This window comes from Amphiura filiformis, chromosome 17 (genome assembly GCF_039555335.1).
Source record: "Amphiura filiformis chromosome 17, Afil_fr2py, whole genome shotgun sequence".
Taxonomy (NCBI): Eukaryota; Metazoa; Echinodermata; class Ophiuroidea; order Amphilepidida; family Amphiuridae; genus Amphiura; species Amphiura filiformis.
Window position 1 is genome coordinate 9,401,563 of NC_092644.1, and position 16,171 is coordinate 9,417,733.

The window sequence follows — 16,171 nt, forward strand, 5'->3', positions numbered from 1 at the left end:
AATTTTACTTTCATGGACAGTTAGGACTAACTAAAGGATTAGGATTTAGCTAGGTTTCATTTGGCAAAACAGGATAATATTTTTTTTAATGCAAATAAATTAGTGCTGTATTATTCTGGAATACGGAGTAGACCAAGTGCATGCACATTGCTTCATATCAAGTTTGGTAGTGACGGAGGTGCCTATTTTGCTAATCGCGTACAAGGGTGCATTATCACAACCCTTACAGTGCAATCGCATAAAAGCACTAGCGTCACTACCAAACTCACTGAACAAGTGAAAGTACAGAGAGTATACCAAACTCAGTCAAAAGTATAGCGTGAAAGTATTCCAAATTAAAGTTCATTATAGGATAACTGAAAGTAAAAGTATTCCAAATTAAAAGAGTGATATTCCTAAAAAAATAAATACTCATGTGCACCTGTCGCCCAGTTTAAAAGTGTAGCAAACATATGAGATGTATCCCCAACTTACCCCAACTTCTGTGATGATAACGTCAGCTATACTGCCTATTACGGTTATAAAATCGAATGTGTTCCAGCCATCTCGGAAATAATTCTGTGAAAGTAACATGTCAAAATTGAATTTTCTATTAGGATAGGATGGGATAGGATAGGATGGGATAGGATAGGATAGGAAGCTTTATTTCATCACATAGACCCAAATCAACAAAGTTCCATGGGGTGGACCTTAGTAGCTCTACATAGTGGACTATTCCAGCTGAAATCCATGTGCCCTCTGGAAGACATGTGCGAGGGAGACACAGGGCATGTAGATTTCAAACGTTGTGACACAACTTTCACATTTACATACTCCCTAAGGTCATGTTTTCCATAGGGGATGTATGGATTTCAACTGGAATAACTCGCTAATGGGCTATTCCAGTTGAAATCCACACTACCCCTGTTTTTGGAAATATCTTCCACAGGGGGAGTATGTAATTGGTTAGAGGTAATCATTTTGAAACCCATACCCCCCTGTATTATGGCTTCTTCCACAACTGGAGTGAGTATTGATACTCTCTCTATGGCAGACTTTAGCTAAATCTTCCACAGGGGTAGTGTGGATTTTAAATGGAATAGCCCAATGCTGCTTGCGCAAGTAAAGATGTTATCAATCAATCAATCTGGCAACAAACAAAAAATCCAGAAATGCTGCTCGATACACCAATGGTTAAAAAAAGGACTTCTAAGATGCTTGTAACTTCTGTTAACTTTCAATACATGACGTAAAGGTAGTGAATTCCATACCGTAGCAGCTGCAATGTGAAATCTGTTTTCCCCAGTGATTCTGTGGCCAGCCAGTCAGAAGACAAGCGCAAGGTACGAGCAGGAACATATACAATAAAGTAGTCCGATATATAGTTGGGACTCAGGTGTTGCATCGACTTATAGCAATATGTGACAAGATCAAGGGGAATGAGTCGGATGTCGCTAATATTGTTTTTGAGATATTGGCAAAAACAGGGTTCAAATTTTTTGTTTTATATTGCTTTCAGCCATTGATAAATTGCTCATAACTCGATAACCAGATGTCCGATTTTGATTGAGTTTGTATCACAATGTAGCATTTGTAAACTCAACTGCTAGAAAATGATGCAAAAAACTTCTAATTGAAAATTGCCGACAAGTGACTCATTCTCCTTGATCATGTCACATATGTGACATGATCTTCTCCATGGGGGCCAAAGGAGGAATTTTTGAAAATTGAGTTATCATAATTACTACCTTATCAGTCCCAGAACAACGCCAAATATGGATTAAAAGACCTTTGACCTTGGATGTACAACAGCATGTTATGATCTAATGGGAAACTGTGCTCATCAACAAACACCATTTCTATCAAAAAGGCAACGGCCGATATAATTTGAAACCACATAAATTACTAGAGTTGGTTCTTCTCTTGGATTTGGACCAAGCTTTAGAATATCGACTGTTCCGTTTTGAAATAAAACAAACCAGAAATTTATCACCCATTGTAAAAGATATAGCACATGTACCGAATACATGTACATACATTAGCTGACCTTGTGGATTTCCTGGCCCAGCCATGCTAACCACATAAGGAGATTATACGATTAACCTAGTGCAGCTATTGTCATAGCAGGGTATTATTATGTAATACTCCTGGTCCATATTTGGCGTTCTCTTGGACTGCTTATACAAACATTAGGCTATCAAATACTGAACACATCAAAGGTCTAGCATTCTTGGTTCTCAAGTTATGAAGTTTTGTGATGTCTATTTTCTTATGTATTTTATTGTTTTTTTACTCCATATATTTACATTTATCTCAGTTTCAAATTTGCCACCTTTGGCCTCCATGGACCAGATCGTGTCACATATGTGCCAATACTTACCCTTGGACCGTAACCCATTTGCTTGAGTATACATTCTATGGTGAATAAGGTTGTAAAACATATATTCATATATCTGAGCGTTTCCTCCAACATCTGGGGTGCTTTATATGACTGTAAGAAAGAAAGATGAAAGAGAACATATTAACCAGTGGCATAGCCAGGGGGCAAGTTGCCCCCCAGAATATTTTAGGGATGGAAATGGGGACGGCAAAGAGAAAATTGTTTTTAAAATGACAAAATATGGAACGAAATATTGACAAATGGGGACACAAATTTGGCTTTACGCCTTCACACTAAAAAACTGGCTATGCTGCTGATATTAATGTAACTCCAACCAGCATAAACATGACTTAAGGTTTCATTCCAGAGAAAATTTGAAATTTAGAGGGAAATTTTGGAATTTGGAAGGATATTTAGAGGACAATTTTGCTTCCCTAAGAAAGAAATCCCTTATGGGAAATTTTGCGATTTTTTAAAGAGAAATTTGGGATATCTTCCATGGAAATAAACATTTTTCCAGCCTTTGTGGTTAAATAGGCCAAAAAAAATTGTTGTGTTGCCCTCAGCAACCTACCCTAAATCCTGAAAAATGTGGGTCGCAATGTTTTTTTAATCACAATTTTTGCAGATATGTTTAAAAAAATCAATGTTTTTCACTTAAAATTACTATTTTATTGAATGACTAATCTTAAATTGATTATCTAACAAGTATCCAGTAGTCAAAATTGACAAATATGTCCCTAATGGAAGAAGCATTACTTAATATTTGTGGGGATTCTTAATAAAAATTCCTTTAAAAAAGGAATGTGGCACACAATGGGAGCTATGGTATGCTGTGCTGAAATCCGGAGGGGGGGAGGGCACTCCCACTTTAAGGTTTAAAAAAACACCCAACATTGCCATTTTTTCCACTTCAGCAGTGGCGGCGCTACAGGGGGGCAAGCATTCCCCCCAATTATTTTTCTTGCCCCCACTTTTGAGGCAAAACCACCAAAATTACGTAAATTTCCGCTTTTTTACGGCAATTTTGTGCAAAATTTGTCGATCCCCACCAGAATTTCACTTTGCCCCCCCCCAAAAAGTTCCTGGTGCCGCCCTGCACTTCAGGGCAACATAGCAATTTTTCTGGCATAAACAGATGATACACACAATGTCTACTTACTTTTAACATGAGAGCTATAGTATTGAGGGCGATTAATGTCATAATAAAGTATTCAAAAGCAGACGACACTATAAGTGTCCACACTCTATATTTGAAGGAGTTTTTGTCCATTGGCATATATCTGTCTACTGCCTTTGCGTTTAGACAGAATTCTATACATTGTTTCTGGAATAAAAACAAAAGTAAACAATAATGAGTAAATAGATATATACAGATTGCATCAAAATGATTGTTTAACCCCATGAGAACTACCTGCCTATTGGTCAAAAAGAAGTTTTCATTATTATTTGGTCCAATCAGCAACATTGTTTGAATAATTTCACCACGCAAAAAATTGGGGTGAATTATTTGCAAAGCTCCATTCTGATTGGTGATTAAAGTGAAGATATCACGGAATTGACCAATCAGAGGCAATGTTAGATCAGCAGGTAGTACTCATGGGGTTAACAGACAAATAAATAATTTTTCAGAAAATATCGAAAATCTCTCAAATTGATTTCAATCGAAATGTAAATTATACCAATTCAAGTGGTGTATCAGTAATGGGCTATTCCATTTAAAATCAACACTACCCCTGTGGAAGATTTTGGAAATATCTGCCACAGGGGGAGTATGTTTTTCAAATGTAATTGGTCAGGATTGATCAGTTTGAAACCCATAATCCCCTTGTATTATGGCTTTACCTATATCTTCTATAACTGGAGTGAGTATTTCATATGGAAGTTACCCAATCGTCTATTCTATTTTATATCCCTCATTAATATATTCTCGTTCATTAATTGGTTAAACGAGTATCATGTGACCAAAAATAGTTTTACTATTTTGCAAACTTGTTAAATATTGGAATGATTGATGAGGGAAGCGGATACTATTCAAAGTACTATCTCCTGGGAAATAGTTTTACTATCTCCATCTGAGTTTGTCTTCATTTGCGCAATTTGACCTCATAACTCCAAGGGCTGTTACTAGTGGTCAATGCAACTCGCCACATACGCTGGATATCAGTACCAGCTCCGGGAAGTATTAATGTGTAGCAATTGGATTTGTCTTGCATGGCTTACTACAATTAAAACAGCACAGACATGACAGAAGTGCAGCTAAAAAGAGTTACGGTTTAATGGCATAATCTGAGTTACATCAGGATCAGTATCTTAATATTGATGGTGAAATAACAGGCAACATGTTAACATTACTCCATTACGGTTGGTATTGCTCCGAGGTTGTCACACATTTTCACGGTAAGCTTTAGCCACTCAACTGTGTAACGTGCAAGTTTGTGCATTCAATCAAAACAAAGCAAGGCACTGGAATGTAGCAATTGACTAGGCCTAGCCTACATTTATGCCTGAGGCCTATGCCTTGTGTTTAATGAACAAAGAATATATTAATGAAGGATATAAATGCAAATATTACCATGGTTACTATCTAACCTGATTTTTGGAATCTATATCTCCCTCAGCGGTGAGGAGAAAGTGATGATGATCAAGGCAACGAAAATATTTTCCCTCGGACCTGGCGGTCTCGGGAAAATATAGCAAACGAAAAATATTCAGAAAAAAGATGGAGGCTCACGGTCTCCATATGTTCACCGAGGGGATCAATTGAATGTTGTAAGATCCTATATTGAGCAGTAAATATTTGTATATATTCTATAGAACCTCTGTGGAAGACTTTAGCTAAATCTTTCACAGGGGTAGTATGGATATTAAATGTAATAGCCCAATATTTGATCTGTCGATTTTACAATTTGGTGATATATTGGAATGAATATTGGAATGAATATGAAGAAAGGGGCCCAGCGGGATGATTTCACTCACATCGCACATTTTGTTCACTGCTTTTTGTATGTACTTCAACATTATCAGTTTGTCTTCATTTGTTCAAACAATTTGCTATAAGTAATCCAAGGGCTGTTAACATGTATAAAATATTAACTTATCTATCCTTGATCATTTCAGCATTCAGCTGCGTGAAGCTCCGCTCAATAATATTACCGTAAAAACTGGATAGTTAGCATATGTGCTTACTATCAAGCACTTTTAAAACATGCAAACATGAAGAGCCCCATCCACAAAAGAGTTAACGGTTTTGAGCAAATCATCAAAACACATTGTTATATACGAACAAGTGAACCTGAAAATTTGTGTCTCAACCCCATTAGCTTAGTTGGTAAAGCACCGGACTATGGTCCAATTTCATGTTTTCAAAAGCGCTTGATAGTAAGCACATATGCTAACTATCAAGTTTTTACAGCATGATCGGCGAGCTAATCCACGCATTGTAGGCACTGGAATGAAATAGCAATTTTCTCCAAGGAGAAAATGTGATCAGCGAAAACTAACATTTTAAATAGTAATCTATTTTTATGCAAATTATGCAAATGTTACCATGGTTACTATCTCACCTGATTTTTGTCGATATCTCCCTCAGCGTAGGCTTCATCACCCTGTTCCTGGAAAGTGATGATGATCAAGGCAACGAAAATATTCAGGAAAAAGAATGGAAAGATGATGAAGTATACTACGTAGAATAGCGCCATCTGGATTCGGTTATATGGCTCAGGACCCATGCTCTCTTCGTTGTTCGCATCAATTGAATGTTGTAAAACGCTATATTGGGAAAAGAAACAAGTTTTGAAATAGGTTAACCCTATGAGAACTACTTGCCGATTGGCCAAAATGAATATTGTGTCAAATTTTGAACCACTCAAGGAGGGTATTGATAAGATCATGTGCAAATGCAAGTTGGATCATAAATAGTTTAAAGCCTAGTCATAATTGTCAATTGAAATGAGCATTTCAAGTTATCAACCAATCAGAAATGCTGTTATATGATCAGTAGTGTCTTCATCTTTAAAATGATGGTCAAATTAAGCAGCTGAACCCTGGTGTCAAATGCAAAATTAATTGACCATGTTAAACACGCATTCTACTGTGCTTTCTTCAGTCGAAATCCATATACTACTGTTCGCCTATTGCACGGTTCCGCCATGATACAAGGAGAGCCTCAAACTGGCATGACATGAAAGGAAGAATTGCATAACTTCACGCAATGTTATATGACTGGTTCAATTCCCATTCATGCATGCTGCCAGATCCATGCTCTCCTCGCACATGGCGGAACCATGCAATGGGTGAATAGAAGACATGACCTAATTTCCACACAGGAAGGGTTGCAATTGCAAAATCTTCCTCAAGGAGGGTGCATTTTTTATACAGAATAGACCATTTTATGAATACAGATATACAAATTGCTGCCTCAGAATCATTTTTGTTCAAACTACAATAGCTGCTTTATCTCAAATAGTAAATCTATATGCATTCTTTAATATTTCTTATGAAGAAAGTATCACTTTTGACATAAAGCAACTATAGAAATTATGCTACACCAAACATGTACTTTGACAAAGAATAAAAACTCATTGCTCAAGGTGCATATTACAAGCAATGCACATAAGACATTAGTAACAGTACGTAACATGCACACAGGATAATTTTATCTGCTTGTAAGTCAACAGAACCAAATCAGTTTGATCTTTCATTCGAGCATCAATGCTTGGTCGATCCTTATTATTGATGAAATGTCAATCAATTAGCTATTGTTAATCTTTGCATGTAATGCAATGTCCAATAAAATTTTACCATTAGGCAAAAAAAAAGATTGTTTGCTTGTCCTCCACAACGTTTTCAGAATTGGGTTGGTTGGTCAGGAAATTTTTTTTAAATATTTTTTTAAAGGTCATAGCAAATACATGACTGTATGCCTTTAATTAGCTTAATAAATAGCCCAAATAGTTGTGAATTGGGATATTTCTCTATACCACATCATTCATGTTTTAAAACAGTTTAGAAGTGTGTAGAAACTGTAAGAAAAACTTTTCAGGATACCAAAAATATTAGAAGAAAAAAAAACTTTTTCTAGAATTTCCAAAATTAGGGTCGGTATTCATTTGTACAGTAAAACAAAAAAAATACCTTTTTATCAGATTTTCCAGATTAGGGTCGGTCGGAGGAGGACAAGCAAACAATCTTTTTTCTTTTGGCTTTACTTCTGATTAATTACTTGCTAGTTCAATGTACAGATCGGTGTAACACATATCTAGTTTGCAGTTCTATGTAACAGTTTTCCAAATTCATTAAGACAATGTTAATAACAAGCATCGAAGCAGTATCGACGGTCAATCCACAGATCGAACAAATTTGGCTCTGATGCCTAAAGAAAGAATATTGAGCATATAGTTAACCACTTGTCTTGTCTGCATGACAAATTGATAGAAAACATCGGAATATACAGGTATCGGAGTACACGGATAGGGTGAAGTTTCATATCTAGTTTGCAGTAATCTATGGCAACAGCCTTCTGGATACAAATTCATTAAGACGAATGTGAGTGTCCTTGTATGTTTTCCCCGGTTACTCCGTTTTTTCCTGTATTTCACTCCTGTATCATCTCATTGAATTTGTTGTGTTATAGCTGCAGCGTGTGATTCATAATAGCATTGTCTATATACTTGTGTACTTTGAAGGAATAGGATGTTGCACCAGCCTAGTCCAACCGTAGAGAAACCATTACTTATTCATATAGTAGGCGATTCACCGACGACCATACAATAGCTGGCATGCTTACGAGGCAATTCACCGACGACCATACAATAGCTGGCATGGTTACGAGGCGATTCACTGATGACCATACAATAGCTGGCATGGTTACGAGGCGATTCACTGATGACCAGCGTAGTTGGCATTTTACTTGTCCGCTGCCACGGGACAACTAAAAAGTCGCATGCTTACGAGGACAACCAAAATACATTGATTCGGTTGTCCGCCGGACAACCATAAATCTAGCCAAAAGTCACATTTGTAGGCCTTCACGGACAACCAAAAGCGGCATGGTTACGGACAACCAGAATTGTAATCTGGTTGTCCGTGGGACAACCATTTATTTTTCCTAAATTCGAACACTGCTGATGACCATACAATAGCTGGCATGCTTAGGAGGTGATTCACTGATGACCATACAATATCTGGCATACTTACGAGGCGATTCACTGATGACCATACAATATATCTGGCATGCTTACGAGGCGATTCACCGATGACCATACGATATCTGGCATGCTTACGAGGCGATTCACCGATGACCATACAATAGTTGGCATGCTTACGAGGCCATTAACTGATGACCATACGATAGCTGGCATGGTTAGGAGGCGATTCACTGATGACCATACAATAGTTGGCATGCTTACGAGGCGATTCACTGATGACCATACAATAGTTGGCATGCTTACGGGGCGATTCACTGATGACCATACAATAGCTGGCATGGTTACAAGGCGATTCACTGATGACCATACAATAGCTGGCATGGTTACGAGGCGATTCACTGATGACCATACAATAGCTGGCATGGTTACGAGGCGATTCACTGATGACCATACGATAGCTGGCATGGTTACGAGGCGATTCACCGATGACCATACAATAGCTGGCATGCTTAGGAGGCGATTCACTGATGACCATACAATATATCTGGCATGCTTACGAGGCGATTCACTGATGACCATACGATATCTGGCATGGTTACAAGGCGATTCACTGATGACCATACAATAGCTGGCATGCTTACGAGGTGATTCACTGATGACCATACAATATCTGGCATGCTTACGAGGCGATTTACCAATGACCATACGAAATATGGCATGCTTACAGATAACCAAATGTGCATTGCAGCTTACAACATGCGACATCAAGATTCACTAGGTGCTTCTCTAGCATATAGATTCATTGGTTTGCAAGTACATACAGCAGAGAAACAGAAGGATACACATGCAGTACGAAAAAATGCAAGAAATAAGTCAGGCAAATTTCTGAAACTCGATCCTCCTACAACTAACAGAGAAACAAAAGGAGAGCTTGGTAGAGGCGCATGCACAGGAATCACTTGTCCACTGGCAGTAACAGTTCACCACCAACTTGACAGAAAAAAAGCGCCCTCTATAAGGGATGCGAGACTTACTCTGGCCAGCCTTCCCCTGTACATACGGTAAACAACGTGAGCAGAGCGTTAATCACATCGTCGTAGTTGAACGGGTATTTCTCCCACGTTCTCTGCTCTCGTCTCACGATGACGTCCCCTTCGTAAACAAAGTAGTAACCTCTGCATGGCGTGGTCACGAATTATATTAAAATAAAAAAAGATAACAAAACAATATATATTTAACAAAAATGTTAGCAGTGTGAGATTTTCAACAACTTACTCCGGCCAGCCTTCTCCCGGTGCAGACAGTGAATAGCGTTAACAGAGCTGCGATGGTGTTGTCATAGTGGAAGGGGTACTTCAACCACAGCCTCGGTTCTCGGGACACAATCACGTCACCTTCATAAACAAAGTAGTAGCCCCTGTGTTCGGACGGAGGTAACATACAAGTTATTGCCCATTCTTCCCCCCCTTAAATATATATCCATGATACCTTTTTGTGCAAGTAGCAGATTTGGTCTACTAATTAATGCCATGTTTCGCTAAAGTAAATCACCTGATGGATGTATACAGTCAACAAGTTAGAACAAACATCTTTTCAGCGCTATTCGCCCCTTTGCATGGAACTGCCATCTTCCTACCAAAGCAAGGTTCTCCTGCAAATGCATGCGAATAAAGTGCATTTTTGTTTCTATTGTTTTGTTTAGCAACGTGCCAGAAGGCTTTTGCAAAATGTATGTGGCAATTAAAGCACACATTTGAAATGCGTACGAACATCCAACACGCACTTTGCGGGTAGAACCTCGTTTTGAGATGACCGTGCGATCAGTGAATAAATGGTCCACTTCCAGGTAGGTACTTAATCAGCTTCAAAATGGGCTATTCCAGTTGAAATCCCCCCTCCCCATGAAAGACCTTTAACTCCCACACAGTGACTGAATTTTAAATGGGGTCACCTGAACCGGTGGGAGATTAAGGTCATCCATAGGGAGTCTATGGATTTTAACTGGAATAGCCTTACGGCAAAAGCCCAATCACTGAGACATGTGTCCCAATTGAAGGGGAAACAGAACGCAAACTGTAGTGATGCAAATTAAGTTACCCAAAGATATCTATTAAGGGGTTCTGCCCCTGTCAATCAAACTTTCAGCTCATATGAAACCACCCAAAAATATATATTAAGGGGTTCTGCCCCTGTGTATGTCTACCTAACTTTCAGCTCATTGTAATGAAACCACTAAAAATATCTATTAAGGGGTTCTGCCCTGTCTACCAAACTTTCAGCTCATAGTTTAGCTCAAACCGCAACATCTATTCCCCTCATAAAACAACTGAGCCTGGGCCTCATGGTAAAACAGAAGATATCCTGTTAAAACATCCACTGAATGAGTAGAACCCAAAAGGAGAAAACAAACAACCTGATGTCAGACTCACTTGCACGTCACCTCTTCGGTTTTGGCTGGATCAGTACAGTAATTGAAGCGCCCTTTGTATAGCTGCACACCGATGACAGCGAAGATGAACATGAAGAGACCATAGACGATGGCAATGTTGGTCACATTCTTCACCGAGTTCACCACGCAGTCAAACACCGCTTTCAATTTAGGCACCCTCTTGATGGTCTTCAGGGGTCGCAGCACTCTTAGTACCCTCAAGGATTTTATGGTGTTCAAAGATTCGCTTCCACCGTCATCCCTAGAAATAAAGAAGAATTGGGATGTACAAGTTGGAAAAAAAAGTTAAGAATAATAATGATATAACAGGTTCATGGTTCAAAAGAAATTGATCCTTGTTATTTCTGTAAAGGAAGCAATGTAAAGAACAAAGCACTATTGTTTTTTTATAAAACCTCTCATCATCAGGGCTGCACTAGCCATGCAGTCCGACTGAATGGTAGTTAATTACTTCATTTATTAATTAATTAAAAATTATAGTCACTGGGATTGCGGTATGATATATTGCCCTGTGCATTTTTAATGATTAAAACATCCCACCTATTTCGATACCTTATATAAGTCCAAAAGAGTAAGGAAAGTGTTTATGAGGGTGGCCATCTTGGTTTTTAAAATGGCTACTGTTTTGATATATATTTTTACTACACCCTAATTAAATTAAATAGCTTGTGAGAAATTGAAAACCTAATGCGGAATGCAGTTTTTTTTAATTGTACTTTGTTTTATGTTTATTTTTTTATGTGTTAGTACAGGATTTCGGACAAGAATTGTATGCAAAAATTACCCAAAGTTACAAATGTTGGAATAGTAGACAAATAAAGTCACTGCTACAAACTATTATTCTTCTCTTTTATTGTTTTTGTGTTCGAAATTTGCAAAAAAATCTGAAACTTATGATCGAATCCAAATTTTGAGTTTTATTTTCACCTTTTTGTTAAAAATAAGACATAAAAAATGAATTTCTTGATTTTAAGAGGACTACGCGCACAATTTTACTAACGCGCGCGGCAGCTTTGAGACACAGGATTTAATTAAGATGACCGAATGAATAGCCATGTGAAACTTCTTCTGACCATGCATTATTGTACCGACTTCCATGTTGGTAGTAAAATAAGTAGATTTTGTTGAACAGTGCAATTATTCTTACTTACCCACTTGCAACAAAGGCTAGTAAGGCACAAACAACGACAACCGCATCCAAAATATTCCAGAGGTCACGACAGTAGGAGCCTCTGTGTAGAATTAGGCCCATGTCTATGATTTTGAGACACATCTCTATGGTGAATATGCCAGTGAAGCAATAGTCGAAATATTCCAGCACCTAAAAAGAAAATCGCAGGATATTTGGTATAAATTACAGAGCAGTGGTTAACCCCATGAGAACTTCCTGCCGATTGGCCAAAATAAATATTGTGTCCAATTTTGAACCAATCAAGAAGGGTGTTAATAAGATCATCTGCAACTGCAAGTTTGACCATAAACAGTTTAAAGCCTAGTCATAATTGGCAAGTGAAATGAGCATTTCAAGTTATCAACCAATCAGAAATGCTGTTAGATGACCAGTAGTCTCCAGGGGGTTAAGATTCATGCACGCTGCTAAATTTGTTGCAGTGTAAAACAGACAAAAAAATTTCAGGGAAATTTAAAGATCAAAAAGTTAAAGGGGTGGGGTGGGATACTATAAAACATTTTCAAATGTACTGTTAAAGTGAAAATTTTCATGCCATTTATTTTTCACTTTTTAAATTTTGCATGTTGTTAATATTGTAGTAGATGCTTACGAAAATAAATGCAGCACAAACTTTTCCAATTTTACAACAGTCAGTTGAAAACGAAGCCCCAATATTTGTATGGCAAAATGCATTTAGCAATGGGCTACTTCAGATGAAATCAATACATTCCCTGTATGGAAGACATGATCTCAATCATCCACACAGGGAGTGTGAATTTCAAATGGGGTTACATGTAACGGAATGGGCGATTCCATTTGAAATCTTCTCTCCCTGCATGGGAAATTGGGGTTATGTTTTCCATAGGGGTGTAGGGATTCCAATTTGCATGACAAACAGTTAACATTTTATTTTTAGTTTCTAGTTACTTTTTAGATCAAACATTCAACAAATTGTGCATATTTATTGTAGTAGTAATTACAAAAATGTTTGGTTCATTAACTTAGTGAGATTTCTGGTTTTTTTTACTTGGCTATTCCAATTGCAATCCATAACCCCTATGGAAGGTGTACAGTAAGAAAAACATATGCAATCCATTTCAAAAACATACTTAATCAAACCATATCCAAAACAAAAGAAAAATCGCAGTGATTTATAGTGCGCTACGCACAGGCACAACACCTAGACGTTGATCCACAAGCCTCAGCACACGTTACAGGTTGTTGCTGACCACTAACAGCCCCACATCATTCCATAAACCATTTAACAACAATTCAAGGACTTTGCTACTTAAAGAGCGCACACCCTAGACATTCCACAAATAACCATCGCAACCAGAATCTGCTCCCCGAGTTTTTGAGGGCCCTCAAACATTTAAGATCAAGGGCCCAAATGGCCCTCAGAAATTCTGGCTTATTTTGAGGCCTGACAAATAGGTTGTCTTATGGATCAGTCCTCAATAGGTTTTCTAAGAATCAGTGACGTCATTGCACTAACCTTACATCATTCCTTAAATTTAATTTCATCAAAAATAAAATCCCTATTCTTGATTTTTGGTGAAAATTACAGGAATTCTAAACTTCTTATTCATTGTTACGCCTTTGCATATATGGTTTGATTTAGTATATTCATATTGAAATGGTTTGAATATTTGTTTCTTACCATTTACCCCTTTTATCTTCCACAAAGGGAGTGTGAATTTCAAATAGAGTTAGCTGAATAGGTGACTCCAATTGAAATCTGTGACTCCATTTGAAATCTACACTCCCTGTGTGGGAAATTAAGGTCATGTCTTCAATGAGGTGTAAGGATTTCAACTGGAATACTCAATTATGAAATTGCATAAAATGTGCCGATGCAACCTTTCTTAGATGCAATTATTACATGTTCAACAAACTCATGATAGTTATTGTCTGTTGAAATTGTTCAGGGCCGAGAGTACATGAAATGCACAAAGTACCCCAACATTTTTGCACATGATGATATAATGTATTGCTGCTCAATAATCAGTTGCTCTGACATATTTAGCAATTTAGGTATAAATGACACATTTACTTGGCAAAAATGTAGGTATGGGTTGACTGCACTGGGGGGGGGGGAGGGGGGGGTGAATGTAGTCTGTCACTACTGGGCTATTCTATCTGAATTCCACACTTCTCTGTGGAAGAGGTAGTGTCTACCACAGAGGGAGTATGGATTTCAAGTAGAATTAACAATTGGGTAACTTCCATTTATGGTACTACTCACTGGGTAAAAGCCATAATACAGAAAGGAGAATGAGCATCAAAATAATTAACCATAGCCAATTCCACTTGAAAAACATACTCCCTCTAGTGGAAGACTTTTTTTATAACTCTCCAACAGGGGTATGATGAGTTACAAATGGAACAGCCCATAACATAAGCTACTTGGGGGAGTGGGTTAAATTCACAGCATGCTCCATTCAATCATTCATTCTAATCAAGCTGATCACAGCAAAAAATGGGAGTAAATCAAATACATATTAACATCGGACAGGTTGACATCAGTAACACTTATTGCTGCTAATTAATTGATATTTAGATATCAAACAATTAAGCAGTAAAATATACAAATGTAATCTTGACATATATTTTATCAAATATCAAAATAATAGAGAGAGAGAGAGATTTTGTAATATTTCAAAACATGATAAGAGGTGATATGAAAATATAATTCTAAGTTACTATGATAAGCAAATGATCTCTGTAAATACTTTGTGTCATGAATATATATACAAGCCACTTTTGGGGGAACATCTACATGGAGCTGTCCCAAATTTGCAAATGAGATGCTGACATCATCTTTCAAATATTCATAAATATCCTCTTTAATAATAGCCTGATAATGTCATTCTATTATATAGGATTATAATCACTGGTCTCAAAGGACTGGTTTATTAATTAAATATTGGCTGGGATTACAATGACCCAGGGGTACTCTGCCTGTAGAAAAGGGTATAGGTACATGTGTGCTATTTACTATAACAATGGGTCATTGTTTTATGATATGGATGGGTCATTTTTTTTATCAACTTGACAATACAAATGGCTTATTATCATGGTTTTGCCCCTGACATTCCACTCATTTGATTTATATATGAATGGATCATATTTTGGCGGTTACTGTAACAATGGGTCATCCTACATGTCGTCGTTGTTGGGCAGGAAAAACCTATTTGTCTTTGACCCATGAACATGTTTAAAGCAAAACTGTCAATAGGTTACATAGGAGGTTTTGCTTTAAACATGTTCAGGGGCCAAAGACACATAGGAGGTTTTTCCTGCCCAACGACAATGTTTGCTGTAAGTGCCGATCAACTGCTCATCAATAGTAACTGGACGATAAGCTTGGGTTCAATATAAATATTTGCAACAATTTTAGAACTTTACTAGAAATATTGAGGTAACACAACTTATTCGGGGTTTAGATCACTAATGTCAAATTGCAAATAATAAACTGTATGCTTAACTTTAAATTTTTACTGGGAGGAACAAATTAAATATATGTTGTAATTTCCAAGAATCACATGGATATTCGAGATGTTGATGAATATTCATTAATAACTTGACAAAAAAATGAAAATACTTAAAACATGCACACTTGGGTTGAATATAAAGGGCTATTCCATTTAAAATCCACACGACCACAGGAGGAGTATACATTTCAAATGGAATGAACACATTAAGCAGCTCCAATTGAATTTCATACACCCTCTGAGAAAGATTCAACCTGAATCTTCCACTGAGAGAGGGCGAGTTTCAAATGGAGCTGCTAATGTGTTAATTCCATTAGAAATTAATACTCCCCCGTGGAAGATATTTCCAAAATCTTCCACAGGGGGATCGTGGGAATAGCCCAATAATTACAGGGTATACTATGTGCTGAATGGACAGTATCAACAAAATTATTACTTGGAGGGGGGGGGACACATAAAAAAAAGCTTGGTTCTGATTTTGGTCACATTTTACTCATAGGTTGTTAACCGGTCCCGGTTGTACCGGGCTTGTAAAATTACCAGATTGTT

The 16,171-nt window shown here is 37.5% G+C and overlaps 1 protein-coding gene across 29 annotated transcripts in view; it reads right to left on the bottom strand.

The window, feature by feature from the left end:
• The window catches only part of LOC140136902 (voltage-dependent calcium channel type A subunit alpha-1-like), a 471,089-nt gene that overhangs the window by 72,598 nt on the left and 382,320 nt on the right, over positions 1-16,171 (bottom strand). For all 29 annotated transcript variants that reach the window (XM_072158531.1, XM_072158544.1, XM_072158537.1 and 26 more), the window contains 7 exons: positions 12,109-12,278; positions 10,938-11,198; positions 9,543-9,683; positions 5,926-6,130; positions 3,522-3,686; positions 2,360-2,470; positions 475-558 (listed from right to left, as the gene is read on the bottom strand). In XM_072158531.1, the coding sequence (XP_072014632.1) occupies positions 475-558; positions 2,360-2,470; positions 3,522-3,686; positions 5,926-6,130; positions 9,543-9,683; positions 10,938-11,198; positions 12,109-12,278 (1,137 nt within the window). The remainder of the gene's footprint in view (positions 1-474; positions 559-2,359; positions 2,471-3,521; positions 3,687-5,925; positions 6,131-9,542; positions 9,684-10,937; positions 11,199-12,108; positions 12,279-16,171) is intronic.